At 34.9% G+C, this 22,952-nt stretch overlaps 1 protein-coding gene across 7 annotated transcripts in view; it reads left to right on the top strand.

Moving 5' to 3' along the window:
* WDFY3 (WD repeat and FYVE domain containing 3) overlaps positions 1–22,952 on the top strand; it is a 242,829-nt gene that overhangs the window by 95,864 nt on the left and 124,013 nt on the right. For 5 of the 7 annotated variants that reach the window (XM_074346631.1, XM_074346601.1, XM_074346639.1 and 2 more), the window contains 6 exons: positions 5,238–5,291; positions 9,069–9,178; positions 12,652–12,813; positions 18,602–18,794; positions 20,065–20,251; positions 21,914–22,080. In XM_074346631.1, coding sequence (XP_074202732.1) covers positions 5,238–5,291; positions 9,069–9,178; positions 12,652–12,813; positions 18,602–18,794; positions 20,065–20,251; positions 21,914–22,080 — 873 coding nt within the window. The remainder of the gene's footprint in view (positions 1–5,237; positions 5,292–9,068; positions 9,179–12,651; positions 12,814–18,601; positions 18,795–20,064; positions 20,252–21,913; positions 22,081–22,952) is intronic. The other 2 variants (XM_074346645.1, XM_074346624.1) reach the window with 1 other exon arrangement.

The raw sequence follows: 22,952 nt of genomic DNA, 5'->3' as shown, positions 1-22,952 counted from the left end.
CCCTAAGCCAGCTGGATAGCTGTCATGTTTGCATCTTCTCTCATGTCATCCTGGGATGCCTTTCCGCTTCTTTGTGATAGAGCCTCTGTTTCCTGAATCTCATGTCATCTATTTTCTCAAATTAACTTCCTCAGTTTTGGTAAAGTGTCTTGTTCAACAGCTTCCTGAGAAAGGATGCAGGGGAGTTACCATTTTTGGTTTTTGGATTTTGTTTTTAGAAATGTCGTGAGTGAAGATTTCTTTGACTCTTGCTATATTAAAATGAGTTCCTTTCCCTTCACCAAGGAAAGTGATAACGTTCAAGTTGACAAGTTTTCAGGTAGCAGGGCTCAGAACAAACTCCAGCACGTCATATGGGACGACTTTATTGCAGAAAAGGGAAACTTAGAAAACCAAGCTTCAGCAAGGGAAAAGAAGTCACAAGTCCTTCACCCTCATTTTCTCACAGAGAATTGTGCTTGGCATACCCCATCCTAAAATCCAAGCATGACTGCCATCTCATCGGTGAAGAAACGCAGACTGTTCATGATGGAGGCTGTTTGAGTACTGGATTTGAGTACTTACTGGATGTTTACAGAAGTTATTTGAGAAATCTAGCTGTTAAGCCTCAGGAGATTTGTGGGCACAGGGGGAGTTGCAGGCCCTCCTACAGAGAATGGAAGCTACCAGTGTCATGGGAAATTGAGCTTAGGTGCAGTACCTCTGGGTACATGGTCAGTGGGTCCTTCTCTGGGCAGCCCAGGGTGACCTCTCGGGGTTATTTTGGAAAATCTCACAGCTTCCATTGCATTTATCCTCCTTTCAATGGGTATCAGATTCAAGGTTGGAAGTCATTTTATCTCAGAGTTTAAAAATTACTTTTCCATCATATTCTAGATTCTTACATTGGTATTGAAAAATCTAAAGCTACCCAGATTCTTGATTCTCTGTCTGTGGCCTGTTTCTTTTCTATTCTTTTCATTTTTTTTTAAAAATGGGAAAATTTAGAATCCTCTTGTTGGCCCTCCTGTTCTAAAATGTCATGATAACATGCCTTGGAGTGGACCTGTTTTATACATTATACTGAGTACTCAATTGGACTAGTTTAGTCTGGGAATTCATATCCTTTAATTTTGAGAAAGTTTATGAATTATTTATGTAATAATATCCTCCCCTCTGTTTTCTCTTTCTCATCACATGTATCCTTAAGATTGTCACTATCGTTTTTTTAATCTTTCCTGTCTTATTTTATATTTATTTTTTTTAAATCTAGTTGCTAAAAGAGCTCTTCAGTTTTCCCTTCTATAAGTTTCTTTTTCATTTGTGACATTATAATTTTAATTTCTAGTTTTTTTCTTTTTTGTTGGTATGTTTTTTTCATGGATTCTCTTAATTCTCTGAGATTTCTTTTTCTTTCTTTTTAATTTTTTTTCCGTTTCTTTTCTTTTCAGATTTTTATCTTCCTAAATAGTCTCTTTCTTTCAGGTTGACTTTTTTGTTAATTTGTTTTTGTCTCTGTCTTTTATATTAGAGAATGCCCTCACGTGTGTCATCCTTGGAAAGCTGTAGGGTAGCTTTGTAATTGTGGGTGGAGCTTGCAGATGTGGGCCTCAGCCCAGGGTCATCTTGCTGGGCCATTCTGTTGACCATCTTTCCCTTGAGCTAGGCAGAGTCCCTACAGAAGAATATCCAATCTTTACTTAGTATATAGCTGACTCTGAACAGTTCAGAAGCCAAGTTGGAGAAAGGTCTGAGGACCCTTACTTAACATTTAGTACATAAGCATCTATTTTATCTTCATGATGAGACCACAACTGTGCCTGACGTGATGTCGTTGTCTGTCCCTCCTCCATCTCAATCCAAACACCCTCTCTTTTTCTATTCAATGAATTAATCTCCAGTCTAGTACCCACATAGTAATGGGCATCTGGGTCTAGCTGCTCTTAGACATTCTTCAGCAGTCCTTCTGCGTACAGTCCCACATTTACTTCTGCTTCTGAAGGTACCAATTCTGAGCCTCTTGGAGGTTCTCTTATAGTAATTTGCTTTTCTATTTTCCTTTCACTTGCTTTAAGTTAAGATTCTAGAATTTGCTAAATCAGTTACCACTGACTTCTCTGCTGTTTTAGAATCCAAAGTTTTGTTGCTTTTACCTTTTCTGTTTTCTTTGTTCTTATGGGTTTATACTTTTTAAAAAATCCTTTTAAACAATAGTTTTACTGGCATGTTAGTCTACTTGGGCTGCCACAAGATATCATAGACCAGTGGCATAAACGACAGAAATTTCTGTTCACGGTTCTGGATGCTGAAAGCCCAGAATCAGGGTGTTGCATGACTGGTTTCTCGTGAGATCTCTCCTGGCTTGCAGATGCACCTTCTCAGGGTGGTCTCGCCTGGAGGGGAGAGATCTCTGGTGTCTGTTCTTATAAGGGCATTAATCCCGTCACAAGGGCCCCACCCTCGTGACCTCATCCAAACCCAATTACTTCCCAAAGGCTCCACCTCCAAATACCATCGCATTAGGGGTTTAGGCTTCAAATATGAATCTGGGGCTGGGAGCACAGTTCAGTGCATGGCAGTGGGGTTTCAGGAGAGAGGAGATAAACGCATGTGCTCAAACTTCTGTCTTTATCTGGGGCCCATATGGAGTCTTTGGAGAAACAGCCATTAAAGTATTTTTAGATTGAGGACAAAAATCTCTTAATCAGAAACAGGACATTATATGAACTGATATATGGATTTTAAAGTGAGACAATTTTAATTATATTTGCAGTCCTTGAAGCAAGTCCCAGGAGAGGTGATTAAGATAGTTTAAGGTAATCTTCCTGCCCGTCTTCTCCCTGCTCCACCCAAAGTGGGATTGCATCCTCCTGTTGAAATGGGAAGTTGGTCTTAAATTTTAGAGTTGTGTGTTTTGTGCCTTTTTAGCTATTTCAAGTAGATAGTATGAAGGGAAATTTCTTTCTCATATGTTGGCTCCTCTCATTGCATTTTCTTTCTTGAGTGACATCCATAGATTTTTTTCAAAGTTCCAGAATTTATTTATACTCTCCTTTCTGTTGCTGTCTTTAAAAATACCTAATCTGCATGTTTGTAGAAAAACATTTTTCTACATTGGAGATTTGTTTTCCTCAATCCTTTACAATTTTATTTGCATAAGGCAATTTTTAAAATTAATTTATTTTTTATTGAAGTACAGTCAGTTACAATGTGTCAATTTCTGGTGTACAGCACAATGTCCCAGTCATGCATATACATACATACATTCATTTTCATACATCTTTATAAGGCAGTTTTTTAGAAATAATGGACAGTGTCTTAAATGGAGGATATGTTTCATTGTTAATTACAGTAAGAGTTACACAAGTTTTTTGTGTTTTTTTTAAACTTCCTATTTTGAAATAATTATGGACTCACAGGAAGTTGCAGACGTAGTACCTGAAACCCCTTGTGGCCTTCCTTCATCTGCCTTCCTCTATTGATGACATCTTGTTTGCCAGGTATTTGAAGATATATTTTTCACATCATGTAATTCCAAGTAATTTTCAGTTTTAAACTTTTGAAATTCATTAACTTTAGAATCCAGTGAGATTCAATTTAGTTTGTGTAAGTTTTACCTCCACAAGAGAAACCTTTCCTAATCACTTTTATCCACACCAGTTAGTAATTTATTCAGTCACATTAAATACTTCCTTCAGAGCTTTGTCATCATCTGAAAGTATCTTGTTTATTTACTTATTTAGTTTTATTGTCTGTGGTGTTCATCTCTGTTCACCTGAAAGAATGATTGTCACAGATTAGGTGCTCAACAAATTTTTACTAATTTTGATGGGATTTCTCTGTGCCCTCCCTTCCCTCCGCTTAATGTTTTGGGAATGTTAGAAAAGCCAGCTTCCTGGTGTTTAAGAGAGAAAATAGTTTTGAAGTATCTTCCCAGGCAGCCTTGAAGAACTCTGGCTGTTGGAATCCTTGTTCCTCTTCTTTCATTTTAAGCCTTGAACATTGGAAATTTCTTTTGATCAGTGTTGTGACCAAAAAGTACTTTTTTGGAGGTTTTTTGATCTTTTGATTTTTTTGGTAAAAAATTCTAGATTTTGATCTAGGTACATCTTGAATCATCTTTCCTCTTGCATATCCCATTCTGATTTTCTGATTGATCAATTGGTTTTTATTGTGGTAAAAACACATCACATGAGAACTGCCCTGTGAACAAATGTTTTAATGTACAGTACAGGTAATTGTAAAAGTACAGTATTGGACAGCAGATCTCCAGGACTTTTTCACGTTGCATAACTGTAACTTTATACACACTTATCAGCAACTCATTTCTTTCTCCTCCCGGCCCTTGGCAGCCACCATTCTACTTTCTGCTTCTGTGAATTGGGCTGCTTTCAATACCTCACATAACTATTTATTTCACAGGAAGTTCTCACTGAAAGTAATTTTGTTATAATTTACATGCATATAATGTTCTCCAAGAAAAAAAAGCAGATGAAATGAACCCTTTATTATTCTTTTAAAAATTGGCTCTATGTGTTGCACTTTAGAGCAAGATTATTTTTCCAGGACTTCTCTGAATTTGATGTGAAATACTTGTTATTCTGTTTACCTGATCCCCATTCACACATCAAGTCTTTTTACCAGGTCACTTCTAACAGGGATTGTAGATGTCTCAGTAGGAACCATACTTACCTGAAATTCTGTTATTTAAATCTATCTGTCAGAAATTAGTAAAAATGGAATGTTTTGGGTATATCAACATGCAAAATGAGTATGTGGACTGATGTGTAATACATTAGGGCAACGTCACTGTTCTGTTTTCTCTCCCTTAATTCTCTCTTGGTTATTGCCTCCCTGTGATTTTGTTCAGTATATGTAGTGACTCTCTCAACTAATTTGAGAAAATAAATAATTTTGTGGCCATATTGTGTACAAGGTATGGCTTAAGACTCTTCTTCGTCTTTTCTGTTTATTTGCTGTGTTCAGCCATTCAATCTTCTTGATTCTAACGGCACATGATTGATTTACATCATTGAAGCAGAAAATTCTACCTGTGTAAAAATAGTATCTTCAGTTTATTATTAATGACTTTTCTGCATGCTGGGTGCCACTGTAGTGCCCAGTGGTGCATTCCCCACTGGGCGGAGGCCCAGTGCCGTAGAAGCCAGGTGATGCTGACCACAGTTGGCATCTTGTGGCGAGATTAGTATAATGTAGTGAATCCCCAATTAGACAACCTGGCCTTTTTTTTTAAACAGAAAAACAGTGTGCCCCGCTGTCTGCCAAGGATTTCAAAGGCACAACACCTTCAGGTAATCTCATTCCCAAGGTGTGGTTATGTATTATCAAACAGAAAGAAGCATGGAAGCTCTGAGTCCTAATACTATTTTACTGACTAACTTGTGGAAGTGTTTTTTTTTGGGGGGAGGGAGGTGGGAAGGGGTGTTTAGGGCTTGATTTTTTCATTAATGAAATAAGTGTAATACTATTAATGTGTCTCACATAATCAGCCTGAAGCATAAGTTTGAAAATGACTATGCTTTAAATGGACTTTGCAAAAGAAAACTGTTGTACTACACTTAGAATTAACAGGTTTTGTGTTCTGCTTGTTCTGAATGCTGTCTAATTTAATTTATTCAGTGTAGGCTGGGAACATACATTTCTTTTAAAATTGTCTGTGTTCTATTCTTATTTAATCTGATAATGAGCTCTCCTAACTCCCCTTCTGTGTTTTTGCATCTAACTGTATGTACTGAAATGCAGCATGAAAGCTGAAGCTTAAATCAAATGATTGGCAACTCTCAAGATGGGCTAATATTGATCATTTCTTTTATTAATTCTCATAACCTTAAGTAAAATCATCATTTAAATATGTATTTGTTAAGTATTAGTGAAATTAAAAGACTAATACAACATTCTTTGACTAGGAATGTTTTTCTTTCAAAGTTTTAAGAAATTCTGTGATTCATAAAAGTTAAAAATTACTTTTTAGTCCATGTAATTTTTTAAAGATAGCACTAAATTTGTATCCTTTTACCATGAGCTCCTTGACTCATTTAAAGTTAAGTGGGAGATCCGATTAAGCTGTTTGAATGGCAACATACTGAAATTAGCAGGTGACAGTAAAACAGTTCTTCTGAACTACGTTTGTAATTTGTTACGCAGAGATGATTTATTTTGTCAGTGAGACTTTTCAGTCTCTCCCATATATATCATTTAACTACAGCTTCTGTCCAGACCTCTTTATCTGTATGAACTTGCAATTCAGAGTCAGATAACGTAATTATACACTATTGCTCATGTAACTTAGGTCTTCTCCACCTTCTCAAAAACAACAGTTGTAATTATTAAGTTGGCTTAATTGTTAAAGATACCATTAGTAATTTTACTGTCTTGATCTTTTTCAAAGTTGATTTTCATGTGTATTATCTCATTTGATCAGCTCAGCAATCTATTGAACTGTTGTTTAATAACAAATAGAACATTTAAAAAATTGTCTTATCTTGAGGAATATCTTAATGTTCATTGTCAGCCAAAATAAAAGAAACCACATACTTGTATAAATGCCATTGATCAGATAAATAGAACTGTTTCAAACCAAGAGTACATGTTTGGTGTTTTGATTCTCAAAGTAACCATTGGCATTCATTGTTTATAATTGGTAATTGAAATATGTATGAAAATGTATGAAATATGTATGAAAATACACTTTTGTCCAGTTTTCTTTTAATGTTAGTAGTGTTAAGTAATATCCAAAAATGTCCAGAGTCACTCAGAATGTGTCATATCTATAGGTTTCTAAGTTCTATACCAGGATAACTTTATCTCTTAAAGCAGGTTTAATTTTTCAAAATCTATTTTTCCCCCTCTGTGCAAGGCATAGTTGGTATTAACCAGTCCATTTACTAATCAGTGTTTTGTTTTGTCTTTATGAAATAGAATTTCACTATATTGGTTTAACTGTGAAATAATCAATTTGAAGATTACAAGTATTTTTTTTTAAGATTATGAAACTGGAAATGTACAATTTAAAACCAAAGTTCCCTAATTATGAAACAGCTAGGAAATGAAAGCATAGCATGTCAGCCTTTGGTTGAGAATTTTAGGCAATTAAGAAGCTGTCTTCCTCATATACACATTTAATTCCTATCATGGAAGGATGGGTCCTGTTACCTAGCAAATGTCTAGGTCCATTGTTGCTTGCAGGAGAAATTTGCAGGTCAGTTTTTACCAATGATCTTAAACCATGATTGCTAAAGGTGGTTTCTCAGTGGTGGTCTTTTGTTTTCTCCCTTCTCTATTTAATCATCCTTAAACATTGCTTTCTTTGTATTACTCCTCCTTTCAGAACCTTCAGGAATCCGTTGCCCGTAGTAAATCCAAACCTCCTGATGTTCAGGAAGTTGAATTCAGCGTGTCCTCCTTTGATCTCCTTGGGTTGATTTATTCACTCATTTAACAGATGTTTATTGAGGACCCACTTAGTGCCAGTGGTGTGCCTCATACCAGGGAGCAGCATTGAACCAGGCAGACCAGGAGTCTGCTCCCATGGTGTTTATTTTCTAGAGAGGGGCAAGAGGCTATAAATCAGTGAGTATATGAATACAGTAATTTCAGCACTTAGGAGATACTGAATATCAGAAGCAAATCAGGCTTCCATTGACTTCCCCCTTTTCCAGTAAGTCCTTTTTTTTTTAGATCACTACTGTGAACTACCTCTTACAGACTAGACAGCTTGGATTTGAATATAAGTTCTATCCCTGACTGTAGGCAAATTACTTATCCTCTTCATTTCTCAATTTATATTATAATAAGGGGTATAAAAATAGCTATTAACTCATAGGGTTCTTGTAAAGATTAAATGAGTTACATCTACAAATACTTAAAACAGTGTTTGTTACATAGTTAAGACTCAGTAAGAATAAGGTATCTAAAAATTTTTCCTTTTAAAATGTTCTTTCAAATGAAAGTAAATAAAGGTGAAATATGCACAGCACAGTACCATGTGTAAGTCTCGTATTAATTCACTTATGTGATAAAAACACTTTTGTCTTGTTTGTCTTAAATGGAAGGAAAAAACACCCCTAAAGTCATCTAAATTCTATTTATTATGCATCCTGCGTCTTTATGACGTGTGTTTAGTGTATGTTAGTAACTTAATGTGTTGGTCTAGAGTGAACAGAGTGGACTTCTCATTTTAATTAAAGATGACTTGACTTCATCTCCTATATCAATATAGAAATCGATGAACTCTGTGCTGATAGAGTACATGGTTAGGGATTTATTCATTTTTCCGTATCTTTAAAAACATAATCAACTAAATTGACTTTCAGGGATTCTTCCAACACTGCAGTTCTATGAATGACTCTCTCACTGTTCCTACTGTCAGCTGTTCAAGTCACCTCTTGCGTGTACCACTGAGGCAAGCTCCTGATTTGTTTCCCCCATCAGTCTCTTTGCCCTTGCAGTTTGCCATACATAACACTCTAAATTAATAGTTTTAGAATAATCCTTTCATCATCTACTTTGCTCAAGAAACTACGTATGTTCTCTTTTGTCCAAAGAGTCAAATACAGATACAGCCCTTAGCTTACTTTCCTTCATAAATAGACATTCTCTATCACTGTTATTGATATTAGACTCTAATTCTCAACATACGCTCTTCTAGAATGTGAACCCTGTGTTATTACAGTTCTTCATCTTGATCTGTACATAGTTAGCTCATTCATCTAGCCACACTTTTGTCTTAATACAGTATTCCTAATCTCTGTTCTCCTTCCTGCCTCCCCCTATCTAGACAGACATATATACTTGTTTTCCTGGTGAGTTTAGCTCAAATTTCACCTCCCTCCTGACTCTTTTTGACGAGTTTGTGATATACCTTTTCCTAAAATACATAGGTTGACTTTTACATTCTGCACTGATATGATGGTATCTATGAATACCATTAAAACATTGCTCTCTTGAGCATGTAGTAGGGCTGATATAAAGTATATGCTTAGTAAATGATTATTTTTTTGCAGGTTTCAAGGAAGAACTTCCTTATATGTGATTTCTTCTCAACTAATGATTTCCCTTTGGTTTTACAGAGGCTGCAAGTCGGGCCATAGTCCAGTTCTTGGAAATCAATCAGAGTGAAGAAGCCAGTAGAGGTTGGATGCTTCTGACAACAATTAATTTGTTAGCATCCTCTGGTCAGGTGAGTTCTTTGTTTTCATGCTTGGCAACGCACCCTCTTTTTTTTTTTTTTTTCAATCCTCTTGGGGTTTTATGAAATTAAATTTATCATATCCAAATAGGATTTTACAGTAATCATTGTATTCTTCTAATTCTTCTTACTCATTATTCCAGGCTTCTCACAACATCTCTATAAAGAGGTTAATGTTTCCATTGTACACATGAGGAAATGCCTGACTTAGAACAGTGTTTTCTATCTTTGTCACGTCCTAACACACACAGATTGTGGTACCATTGGTACAGCACACTGGGCAAGGAGATGGCCTGCCTGTGGCCACAGGGCAGCGGCCCAGGAGCTCCAGCCCCACAGGCCCAGCCCAACACTCCTGTAACCCACGTTAGGGAAACTCTGGCTGAGGAAGAATCACCTCAGATTCACGTAAGTTCCCTTAGCTAACAGGGAATAAGGCACATGTAAAATACTTTAAAATTTTTCTAATTTTTATGGAAAATAAGGAAATATTGGCATTTTCACGATAATATGTATTACCTTCCCACTTGATTCATTCTGCAGATTGCCCTCCCCTCCTCCCCCTTTAAACCAGCCTTAATCATCTGTCATGATATATATGCCATGTGATCATTTGTGTGCGGTTTGGATACCTGATTATTGACCTGTGACGTTTTGGGGATGAAGGAAGTTTATTCAACCTTCTAAAATCCAGAATAGAATTACCTATCAAAGCCCATACTGGTCTTGAGAATGGCTATTGTCTAAATTACTGTGGACTTTCAAACACCTCACGGAGTTTCTGAAAGTGACTGTGACACCAGTCATACTACCACTGACAGGCCACAGGAGAAGCAGTGCGTATTCCCAATTAACCGTATCCTGAAACTAGTTACTAGCCCGACGTGAGTAGCACTTGGTTTTTTTTTCCCCCTTTGGAATGGCTTGTTTCCTTTTTTGTTTGCTGGTTTGTTTTGTTTTTTTAAATCAGAAAGGAGTCAGACCAACTTGCCCTAATTGAACTAGAGCTGTCAGAGCTTTAGCATAGAGGGCCCACATCCCAGGAATTCCTCAGTCCAGGGCAAAAGGAGATGTTTATTCACCCTGAGTAACCTGCAGATAGTCCTAAAGTGGACCATTGTTTTCAAGTATCTGTGACCGTACCCGGTGACTATCGAAATACCAGTCTACTTGCTGTTGATGGTAGCTATCAATGCCTCTCTATATTACTGTCCAAAACTTGGTTTGGTTTGGAATAACATGTAAAATAGTAATGCATAATTGGAGCATTTCTAAATTTTATTCCTATTTTCTGTAGGTATTATATTTTTCTTCCTCAGTTGTGAGCAGAGGCTGTGTCCTACCTAACCTAACACACAGTGGAAAGTCATAAATGTGTATTAACTTAAACATACGCAGATGGATAGACGTCCTTAAAAGTACAATGATCAAGAGTAACCTAATTGCTTAGAATTGTGAATATTGCCAATTACCTTTTAATCTATCAATTGTAAGATGAAAATGAAAAATCATATCATTTTGCTTAATTGGAAGGGTTGGCTAGTAATAATCCAATTGGAAAAAGAGGCATCTTAAAAGAAAATTCAGTGTTATGTTTTGAGCTGACTTGTTCCCATGCCATTTTCTGCTGGCAGCAGTGAGATACAGGGATGACTAAAGCATGGTCCTGAATCGACAAGTGTAGATGACAGAGATGAGGTGGACGAAGATAATACTATGAAATGCAATGATGGGCTGTATGTAGTGCTGTGAAAATAGAAATGTGGGAGCTATAAATTTTGCAGGTGAAGGTAGGAGGAAAGATGAAGAATTAAGGAAAGTTTCAGGCATGAACAGACACTTGAACTGAGAGTTAGTTGGAGACATGGGCCTAGAAATAATAAATTGTAGGTGAGAAGAGCAAGGGGCTTTTGAGTGTTACGGGAGGGAAGTGATCGTGGGTATGTAGAAAGGGGCCAGATCTTGCAAAAGATTGTTCATTAAGCTCTCTCTCCTCCCCATTACCTGGCTGCTGCATTATTTCAGGCCCCATCTCTCATGGTTTTCTGTGCTAGTTTCCTAATTACGCTCGCTTCCCTGCTCTTTAATCTATTATCTATACTACCATCAGCTAATTTTCTGAAATCTGGTTCTATTACTCCTTTGTTTGTAACACTTCATTAGGTCCCCAGTGCCAGCAAAATAAAGTAAAAGTAGAATGGGAAACCACATGCACAGGTCGCACAGCATACACACTTGTGGACTGCTTAACCAGCTCTCTAGCTTGAGGCAGGGTGTGAAAGTGATGAGCCTCAACTGCTTCCTTTGTAAAGTGAGGGTCATACAGTAATAGAACCTACCTTGTGTGGTTGACTTGAGGATTAGATGAGAGCATGTATTTAAAGTTCTTAGCCTTATGTCTGTTCTATAATAAACACTCACTGAAGATTAGACATTATTATTTTGGCTTTTCAGAAACTTTGAACTCAGGTTCCTGAAACATACTATACTATATGGCCCAACCTCCTGTATGCCCTCTCAGGTGATCTTTCCCCTCTTATTTTAACTCCTACCCTTTTCCATTCCACTCCTGGCAGTATTGATTGTTCCCTTTTATATTAGTCTGAATGTACTACCATTATTACACTTAAGAGGTTAACTTACAGGTTTTGGCAAACCTTGGTAACTGCAGTCTTCTGAAGGGCAGGGGTGCTTCACGATCGCATGCCCAGCTTCCAACACACTGACTGACATGCCCTAGCATTCAGTAAATATTCAATAGAAAGGTTAATAAACTAATCAACAAATGACTCTAATTTGTTGATCTTCAGCATGGAAAAACTTTTTATTCCAAACTGCACTATGGAAAGATTTTGATAATTATTATAGCATTCATCTTAACAATACTGAAATGTTCCCCAAAAGAAGGCCTGAAATTTCTTCCTCTAGTAATCTTTGAAAATAATGTAGAAATATTTTTGTGTGCCAGTGATGGCTGTATCCTTCAAGTGTCCTTCCAACCCTGGGAATCTACAATAAGAATAAAATAAAAGTGATAGTAAAGCAACTACTAATATATAGTTTAGTACTTAATATTATCTTTGCATTTATTATCTTATATAACCCTCATATTAATCCTAAGAGGTATGCACCATTATATCCATTTTATAGGAGAGAAAAAAAAGAGTTAGTAAAATTAGTTTGTCCAATTTCATGGTTAGGTTTCTTTTTCCTAAATCCTAAAGCTTATGTTCTTTGAAGCATGCTGCCTCAACTTAATAAATAATAAACATCTCAATATTTGATTAAGACAAACAGAAAATGAGTATTCATCAGCATGGAGTCATTTTAAATTTTTTCCAGTCATTTAAAAAGTTATTTTGATAAATAATTTTCTGGCTTAAAATTTGTGAGTTTCCTTACCTATACCAAGTACAGTTACATCTGTTTGTCTATTCACTTACTTACCGGTTTGTTTTTTCCAGAAAACCGTGGACTGCATGACAACGATGTCAGTGCCTTCCACCCTGGTTAAGTGTTTATATCTGTTTTTTGACCTTCCACATGTGCCTGAGGCAGTTGGAGGTGCACAGAATGAGCTACCTCTAGCAGAACGTCGTGGACTACTCCAGAAAGTTTTTGTACAGGTATGGACGGTGCTGTTTGCCTGGCCATCTGTACCAGTCTATTTAAAGTACACTAGGTATACTCCTTAAATAGATGCTCTGCCTGTACCATTTTCTATGGTATTTCATACTGTTTATTATAAATTCAGTTTATCTCTTCTAATGGTCACATTTCTTGAATGTGCACATTTCTTTTGAGAAATATTTGAGTGAGGGATTAACAAGTTTGTTTCTCAACAGACATTCAGTTATTAAGATTACATTTGATACAGCAAAAACACCTCTAAAATGAACTAAGCAAGGAAAACTTTTATTGGTTATCATTATAAGTTTTGGGTAATATTTCTTCTAATGTCAAGAAAGTCCATTTTGTTGCTGTCTATATATAGGAAGTCCTTAGCCTATAAATATTTCACTTAGAATAGACAGTTTATTTTAGTGGCCTCTGCCACCTCCTCTACTCCCTGCCTATAAAAACCCTTCTTTCCCACTGTTGCCACTCTTCTTTAAGTGGCATTAGCAGGTTAAGTAAACCTTTGTTAGCTAGCCTGGAAATACTGTCATCATTTTGATACTCTTTCTTGGGAGAACATTTTCAAAACAAGCAAAACTACAAAATTTGAATATCTGTCCACAGGAAAATACAGTATTTAAAAATACATGTTTGACGCAAAAAGGTAAATACTTTGTGATTCCATTTATAAGTGTTTAAAGTAGTCAGACTGAAAAATAGAGCATTGGTTGCTGGGGGCTGGGGGCTCGGGGGTAAGGAAAAGAATTGTTGTTCAGTGGTACAGAGTTTTAGTTTTGCACGATGAGAATGTTCTGGAGGTGTGTTGCATAAAAGCGTGCATGTAGTTAACACTGCTGTACTCTATACTTAAAAATTATTAAGATGATTAAATTTTCAGTTATGTGTTTTCACCTCAATTTTAAAAAAAAGCCCACACCTGTTTGAATCCAGTTCTCTGAAATAAAGTGCAGATTTCTCATTTCTAAAATGAAAATGATGACACCTACCTAAAGGGTTTCGGGAGGATTAAGTGAAATGATACCCAGAGCTATGGTTCTCTGCTTCAGACATGATAGACATGAGATAAAAATATTTATTGTTTAGTAAATAATTGTGACTGCTGCTGTTGCCGCCGCCACCACCACCGGCATCACTGAGAGTAGGATGAGAGAGCAGAGAGGATGGCGGGTCTGCGGTAGTGAGGCAGAGCCCTGTACAGCTGACCTTTGCACCTCCTGTGACTGGGGGCCTTGCTGCAGGAATGACTTGGCTTTGCTGAGGTCTAGCAGTAAAGGTTGAGGAGAGGGAGACTAAAGCAGTTTAGAAAGGAAAAGACAGGATTATCAATAAAATGCTAATTCAACAAGTATTTATTGAACACTTGATTTATTAAGGTACTTTCATGCTAGTGGTTAACATCCCTTATCTCGTGTTAATTTGCACAGCAGCCCGTGACTTCAGAGCTTTTGTTTTCTCTAAAAATGATGATGTGAGTGAATGGCAGAAACAGGCTTAAAACTCAGTTTTATCTGACTTGTCAGTTAGATTAGATGAGAAAAACGATGGGAATAAATAAAGGAAGAAATCACATAGGAATTAAAGCTGCTTTAAGACATTGCTGACGAATGTAGTGGGTTAGTCTTTGCTAACCAGAAGAGAGCCCTATTTCAGTAAAGCCCTCCTGAAGAACTAGTTAATACCTTAGGCAATAAATGGAAGCTTAGCTTTATGTATTTAGTACTAAATAAATATAGCAAAGATTTCTTCTCAAGCTTAAAAAAACTTTTTCCTTATATCTGAAAGCAGTGGGTGCTGACTTTCAACCAAGTGTGGGATTCATTTTAGTGTATTGGAATCATTGAGTGTTAAGGCCAAAATGAACTCAAAAGAGAATTTAAATGAAACTCCTCATGTCATTTACAGTTATGGAAAGTGGCTGTGATCCGCAGCAGCTGCGTGGCGGTGATTAGAACCCAGCTCTCCTGCCTCCTAGTCATGTGCTCCTTTAGGGCATCACTTACCCTTTTTAGTGCCTCACCACAGGCTGGATGTTGTTTCCATCATTTTGTCTAGAAAACCAATGGAAACAAACTTACTAAATGTTTTCAGAACACACAGTGTTTGTGAGAGATGAAATCCCTATGTTTATATTATGTGACAGATGGTTTCCTGGGACCTTAGCGGTTGGTACTGCTTCATGTAGGCACTCTTTTGTTTTGTTTTGTTTTTGTTTTTCATTTTCTTTGACGTGGCCAATTACTGCTCTGCCACACTTGGCTGGACTTAATAACAGAGTTCCTGCAAACAGAAGTGGTTAGTGTAGGGGCAGAAGAGGAATGAGATGTAGACTCTTCAGTTTTCTATTTCATAAATTGAAAAGATTATACTAGATTAATTTTTAATTTTTTTAAATGAAGTATAGTTGATTTATAGTGTTTCAGGTATACAACGAAGTGCTTCAGTTATATATACATTATTTATTTATATATAAATAAAATCTTTTTCAGATTCTTTTCCATTTTAAGTTATTACAAGATAGTGAATAGATTTCCCTGTGCTGTGTAGTAGGTCTTTGTTTATCTATTTTATGTACAGTAGGGTGTATCTATTAAACCCAAATTCCCAATTTATCCCCTGACCACTTTCCCCTTTGGTAACCATAAGTTTGTTTTCTATGTCTGTGAGTTTGTTTCTGTTTTGTAAAGAAGTTCATTTTGTATCATCTTTTTAGATTCCACATATAAGTGATATATGGTATTTGTCTTTCTCTGTCTGGTTTCACTTAGTATGATCATCTCTAGGTCCACCCATGTTGCTGCAAATGGCATTATTTCTTTCCTTTTTACAGCTGAGTAATATTCTGTTACATATATATATATATATCACAACTTCCCTGGCCATACATCTATTGATGGACATTTAGGTTGCTTCCATGTCTTGGCTATTGTATATAGTTCTGCTACGATCATTGGGGTGCATGTATCTTTTTGAATTAGGGTTCCCTCTGGATATATACCCAGGAATGGGATTGCTGAATCATAGGATAAGTCTATTTTTAGTTTTTTAAGGAATCTCCATACTGTTTTCCATAGTTGCTGCACCAAATTACATTCCCACCAACACTGAAGGAGGGTTCCCTTTTCTCCACACCCTCTCTAGCATTTTGTGGACTTTTAAAATGGTGGCCATTCTGACTTGTGTGAGTTAATATCTTATTATAGTTTTGATTTGAATTTCTCTAATTAGTGATGTGGAGCATCTTTTCATGTGCCTATTGGCCATTGTATGTCTTCTTTGGAGAAATGTCTATTTAGGTCTTATACTTACTCTTTGATTGAGTTGTTTGGGGTTTTTTTGATACTGAGTTGTATAAGCTGTTCATATATTTTGGAATTTAAGCCCTTGTTGGTTGCATTGTTTGCAAATATTTTTTCCCATTCTGTAGGTTCTCTTATTTTCTTTATGGTTTCCTTTTCTGTGCAAAAGCTTTTAAGTTTTATTAGGTTCCGTTTGTTTTTGCTTTTGTTTCCATTACTGTAAGAGACTGATTCAAAAAAAAATTGCTGTGATTTATGTCAGTATTCTGCCTATGTTTTTCTTCAGGAGTTTTATAGTATCTGGTCTTCCATTTAGGTCTTTAATCCATTTCTTTGAGTTTATCTTTTATATGGTGTTAGAGAATGTTCTAATTTTATCCTTTTACATGTAGCTGTCCCATTTTCCCAGCACCACTTATTGAAGAGACTTTCTTTTCTCCGTTGTATATTCTTACCTCTTTTGTCATAGGCTAATTGACCGTAAGTGCATGGATTTATTTTTGGACTTTCCATCCTGTTCCATTGATCTGTGTGTCTGTTTTTGTGCCAGTACCATACACTTGATGACTGTAGCTTTGTAGTATAGTCTGAAGTCAGGGAGAGTGATTTCCTCCAGCTTCATCCTTCTTTCTCAAGATTGTTTTGGCCCTTTTGGATCTTTTGGGTTTCCACACAAATTAAAAAATTTTTTTTGTTCCAGTTTTGTGAAAAATGTCATTGATAATTTGATAGGGATTGTGTTGAATCTGTATATTGCCTTGGGTAGTATGGTCATTTTAACAATATTGATTTTTCCAATCCAAGAACATGGTATATCTTTCCATTTGTTTGTGTCGTCTTCAATTTCTTTCATCAGCATCTTTCAGTATTTGGAGTACAAGTCTCTTGTCCCCTTCAGTAGGTTTATTCCTAAGTATTTTATTCTTTTTGATGCAATGGAAATGGGATTGTTTCCTTAATTTCTCTTTCTGATATTTTGTTGTTAATATACTAGATTATTTATAAGAATCCTTTTGCTTTTGAAGATTAAGAACTAGTTACCTTAAGAGTCAACATCACAAAATTAAATCTAGCTTAGTTTTGAGAACCATGATTTGATTTGGAAATAAGTATTTTATTTTGGGGTTTGTTTTTATGTTACAAATTAAAGAAATGATCATCTGTCCTTCTAATCACATAAGGGCAGTGTGAGAATCAACAAAAAGTACAATCAGCAATACACCCTTCTGAGCATATATTTTTTGGCTACAATTGGCTGTCTTTTTTTCATGTATCTTTTTTATTGAATTGGACACATATGGGAAAAGTTACACATACTACATGTATTAATGGAAATCCGGTATCCAGTCATTTCTCCAGGTATTTTTTTGTTGGAGGATGCTTGTACTTACTGATTTTATAAATGTTTTGTTGTTTCTCCGAATGCTTGATCTTTTTTTCCTGTTATGTGTTAGCTGTGAATGAGAAAATCTTACATTTAAGTAAAATTTTGCATTGAAAGAAATTGGAAAAGCAAGACCTAGCTCTCTCGGACAAAATACGGTATTTTAAATACTTTTTTCTGTTTAGCATTTTCCTCATAGATATTAAAATACTCAAATTCCATGAAGTACTTTTACTTTAAGAGAATATAATTATTTTATAAATTATAGCTATTTTATTCATTCTGTATATTTTTAAGAATATTTAGATGAAAAGATTTATTACAGAGAAAAAAGTTAACTTTTCTTGACACCAAATTGAGATTCAAAGAAAAAAATCCATCGAGGATAGCTGAATTCCCCAAGTAGCAGGCAACCTTAGTGCTGTAAACTCTTATGTAATATGTATTTTGCAAATCATAGGTAAGGAATAAATTCTCATTCCAGAGTTTAAGACATGTTGAATTTTCTTTGAAAGCCATGCTTTAGAAGATTTTTGGCTGTCAGACATAATTAAAAGATACTTCTGAATTAAGATGATTTTATTATTCTAATATCCCCTTCTACTTGTGTAGAAGGTAGAGCAATTTGAAAATGTTTTTAAAGATCTATTCTTCCGTCCTCGTCTCCCTAAAACTGTCCCTTTTAGAGAAGAAAATTACATTTTACCTATGACAAACTAAGAATTAAAGAACCAAATTAGAAAACTAAAATGTTGATCTTGAAAGTTACTGTTGATTTATTCCATTTCAGGGTAAAGTATGCAAAAATACATGGTGAAGAGAAGATAGTAAGCATAGAATGTTTTTTTGAAAAAAAATAAGCAGATAAAAGTAGGGGTGGTTAACTGTCTTACCATAAAACACTTCTAAATTATAGATGTCTTTTTTAATGTTGCCAAAGTTAGAGCACTCATCATTGTGGCTTTAGTGATATTACTCAGTGCTGACCCTGAACTTTTGAAAGTTTTAATAATTAGATCTAGTCCTTCTCCAGCTCCTTCCTTTCACCAATCATTCTTTTATTTATATACGTATTTTCTTTGCTTGTTGTTTTAGATCTTAGTGAAACTCTGCAGTTTTGTTTCTCCGGCGGAGGAGCTGGCTCAAAAAGACGATCTCCAGCTTTTATTCAGTGCAATAACCTCTTGGTGCCCTCCCTATAACCTGCCTTGGAGGAAGAGTGCCGGAGAAGTCCTTATGACCATATCCCGCCACGGTCTTAGTGTCAATGTTGTGAAGTATATTCATGGTGAATATCTGTTAACATATTTATTTTAGGTCCTCTGAATTTCTTTCACTTACTTTTCTCTTCCCTCACATGGTGGCAGATTTATTTTTATCTCTCAGTCCTCCAAAGATTCCATTTTAAATTAAAAAGTATATTTGCCAGGAGAAAAAATTTATTTTTTATTTGTGAGGCATTTCAAATGTAAGAAATTCGCATTTGTTCCAAATGATGGATATCTAAAAGAGTTAAAATAATTGCATTAGCATGTAAATGATCAATCATAATATAATGAAAGTTCTTTGTCTTCTTTATCATAGCCTGTTCTTCTCTCCTCTTGCTGGAAAAAAAAAAGGCTTTTTTTCTATGCTATTGTTAAAAGTCTTCTTGAAGATATTTTATAAGTAGACAGTCTGATGCAGAGAAATGAAATTAGGTGGATTCTTTATCAGCACTATGGAGAAATTGTTCATTCTTTTTAGCTCATATACGTATCAACTGTCCCTTAAAATGTCTAAATAGACATTTGTAGTATTTTTTTTTGTGTGTGTATATATATATATATCTCACTAAAAAATCTTTCAAAATAATTTTTAATACAACTATTTGTTCACTTGCCTGACATCAGTCCATCATTAAACGTTTCTTGCCTCTATTCGTGTGTTAAATCCTCTTAGCTTTTGTTAAGTGACACTGGGTTTCTTGAGACAAATACATTTTATTAAAGATAAGCAAGGGAAGTCTTTGAAATGCCTACAATCCCCAAAGTCAGTATTAACTGTCTTAAACTAGTAATATATAGTACAAACATAATTTTAAAATTTATTTCCTGAAATTTCTATATCTCACTGGTCTGTATTTACTCTAATTTAAACTTTTAACTAGTTAATAGATTTTTTTCCTTAGACTTAAAAGATAGTTTTAATTTTTTTTCTTCCTTTTACTATATTAATATAAAAGATCAAAAATATCATTTGGCAGCAGGCAGTCATTGTGTTTAATGACAAAACAAATACGATGTAAAAATGATAATAAATGTCAACTTATTTTAACACTTCCTGTGTTACCCTTTGTTTACTACTTCGAAGCAGAGCTTTCCCAGTGAATTTGAATCTTCTGTTTACTTTTAGAATGTGTAACATTTGTCTTACAGTATTTTGTAGATACATTAAAATTTAATGTCTCATTTAATGTTTTGTTAAACACCAGTTAAGAATGAAGAAAATGTTCTTAAGCAATTGACATGAATTATATATATATATTTAATTCTTTAAATTTTTTTTTTTATTAACAGAAAAAGAATGTTTATCTACATGTGTTCAGAATATGCAGCAGTCAGATGACCTGTCTCCCCTAGAAATTGTTGAAATGTTTGCTGGGCTTTCTTGTTTCCTCAAAGATTCCAGTGATGTTTCCCAAACTCTTTTGGATGATTTTCGGATATGGCAAGGATATAATTTCCTTTGTGATCTCTTGCTTAGGTAAAACCTTACAATTTAAGACTCTATTTTCAGTGTCTGCTCAGTCTTTTCAGCAAAAGAAATGATGTAGTTTGGGGTTATGGGAAAAAAGAAATCAACCAATCACTTATTTAATCTTAGCTTTAATCACTTCTTTTTATTCCTGTTCTGTCAGGAGGGTACAAAGTGAATTTAGCATTAGATTGGGACATGGAAGCTGCAAATGTGGAGTCAGTGGTTAGATGTGAAGAATAAATCCACTCTTTAGTAAAGGGTGAGGAGTTTAAATGAGCTAATTAACATCTTCCTAAAGTATAAACTCTCCTTGCTTAATTATATTTTTGGCTTTCCTTATTAGTAACTCCAGTGTTATTATTAATGTAGTTAATAACAAGAATAATTATGCAGATTGAATGAATACCTTACAAATGTATGTATAAAACAAATTAGTCAGTCTAAAAATCTTTCAGTAGCCTCCTCTTTCATCTCAAATGTTTGGTGCAGATACTGGCAAAATGGCTGATTATAAGTTTATTAGGAAGAAGATACTTATGTCTCACTAGTTGCTTCCAGACCATTAAATATTTTTAAATCATTTGATCTACTGTAAACCAGCACTATTTTGTAAACTTTTTATTTTTAATACCAGTTTGACCTAGTTGCCATTACTTAATACTAGGCAACCCTCAAGAATATAACTTTGCATGTATATCCTAATTTGCAAATGAGGATATATGAAAGTTAATGAAATAACCATTTCCCATTACTAATTGATGAAATCCTTTGAGAATGCAGATTGACCAGATAGTATCAAGAGCCTTAAAAATGTTGATATTCTTTGACACAATAATTTCACTTGTGGTTGTTGATCCTAAAGATAAAATTCTAAATGTGGACAAAATTTTATGTATGTTAGTGCTTCTGTATTCTGATTTCTACTAGCTGTCCCACTCTCCACTCCCCAAAGCCATGGTTGGCTCCTTATGGCCATTAAAAGCATACCTATGGTGAGTTTATACTACCATGGAGAGCCATGTACACAACACTCATAAGTGGGAGGAAAAAAAAGGTTACAATATTCTGTGTATGGCATGAAAATAATTGTTAAAATGAAACTTTCCACATTTAGTTTAAAGAAATTAAGATTGTTTTCAAAAGTTGTTAGACTCTCAGCTTTACTTAAGTGTACTCTAATGAGAGTATCTGACTTAATTAATGAAATAAAGATAAACTCTTGCAAATCTTCCCAAGGAATTCACTTTTAAAGTTGTTAACAGAAAATTTCTTAGAAAAGAAATGGTTAATACGTTTTTTGATTGTAAACAGTGAAACTTTTATCATCTTAGAACCTTAGGGAACTTTAGAGATATTTAATCTAATCCTTTAATGTTATATAGTCTTTCTACCAAAGATTAGTAATTACCTAAAATAACACTGTTACTGGCAAAATCAGTATTTATCAGGTCTTCTGAGTATAGATAATAATTTATTTCAAGTATAGTGTAATGCCTTATAATAAAATTAATGGACTTAATAAAAATAGTTTGTTTTTATATAGGAATAATGTAAGAAGAAATTTCTTGTGGTACTCTATACATTCATTTATTGCATATAAAACTGAAAATGTCTGTATTAAATTTGAAAATACAAGAGAAAATATTTGCTAAATCACACTTTTCCTAGGTTGGAACAAGCAAAAGAGGCAGAATCCAAAGATGCCTTGAAAGACCTGGTTAATCTGATAACTTCCCTAACAACGTATGGTGTCAGTGAACTAAAACCAGCTGGTATTACCACAGGGGCACCCTTTTTATTGCCTGGATTTGCAGTACCTCAGCCAGCAGGCAAAGGTGAGTCTTTTTCTTTCCCCCCGATTCTGATCCACTCAAAGAAATAGAGAAAGAATGAATTAGTCTGACTTTTCTCTTTATTTATGTTATTTGTATAAAGGTAATATACTTTTTCATTAAAGTTGGTGCTTTTTATGGTATAATTTCTTGAGTGACAGTCTTTAGCAGATGAAATACTTTAAAATAATATAGAAGTATCATAAAATCAGTGGAATTTATATTTTATTTTATTTTCACTTTGTTTGTTTATTTATTGAAGGGGAGGTAATTAGGTTTCTTCATTTATTTTTTTTTAGAGGAGGTAGTGGGGATTGAACCTAGGACCTCCTGCATGCTAAGCATGTGCTCTACACTTGAGCTATACCTTCCCCCCTAAAATTTGCATTTTAGTATTTTATTTTAACATTCCAACATTTTAATAATCCAGACATACCTCTTTTGAATGTTGACACACCACCCATTTCCACTTTCTGCAGATGGAGCTTGATTCACACTCTGATCTCTATGCCTGTCTTTACATAAGATGTATATAGAAAGCACAGGTGCAAATGCTTATATTTTATTTAAAACTAAACAGACCTAGGTACAGAGAAGTTACATTACAGGAAATAGGAAATGAATTTTATGGTTCAGATTTTCTAACTTTGGCTTTCAGTGAATGATCTTTTACTAAGAAAACTTCTTGTGTAATTAATAACATTTAACTATGGGAGAGTACAAGCTAGTTTTACTGTTTATTTAATCTTTTTAATGCACAATAACCATTCTGAAAATACCCGAGTGCAGAGGCCTCTAATAATTTCTTTCACATTATTGTTACTTACTAAATATTCAATAGAGTTATGATACTTGCATGTAAAATTTAATATCAA

The sequence above is a fragment of the Camelus bactrianus genome, chromosome 2 (genome assembly GCF_048773025.1).
Source record: "Camelus bactrianus isolate YW-2024 breed Bactrian camel chromosome 2, ASM4877302v1, whole genome shotgun sequence".
Classification (NCBI taxonomy): Eukaryota; Metazoa; Chordata; class Mammalia; order Artiodactyla; family Camelidae; genus Camelus; species Camelus bactrianus.
Note: the sequence above shows the minus strand (reverse complement) of the source record. Positions and strands in the feature narration are given on the sequence as shown.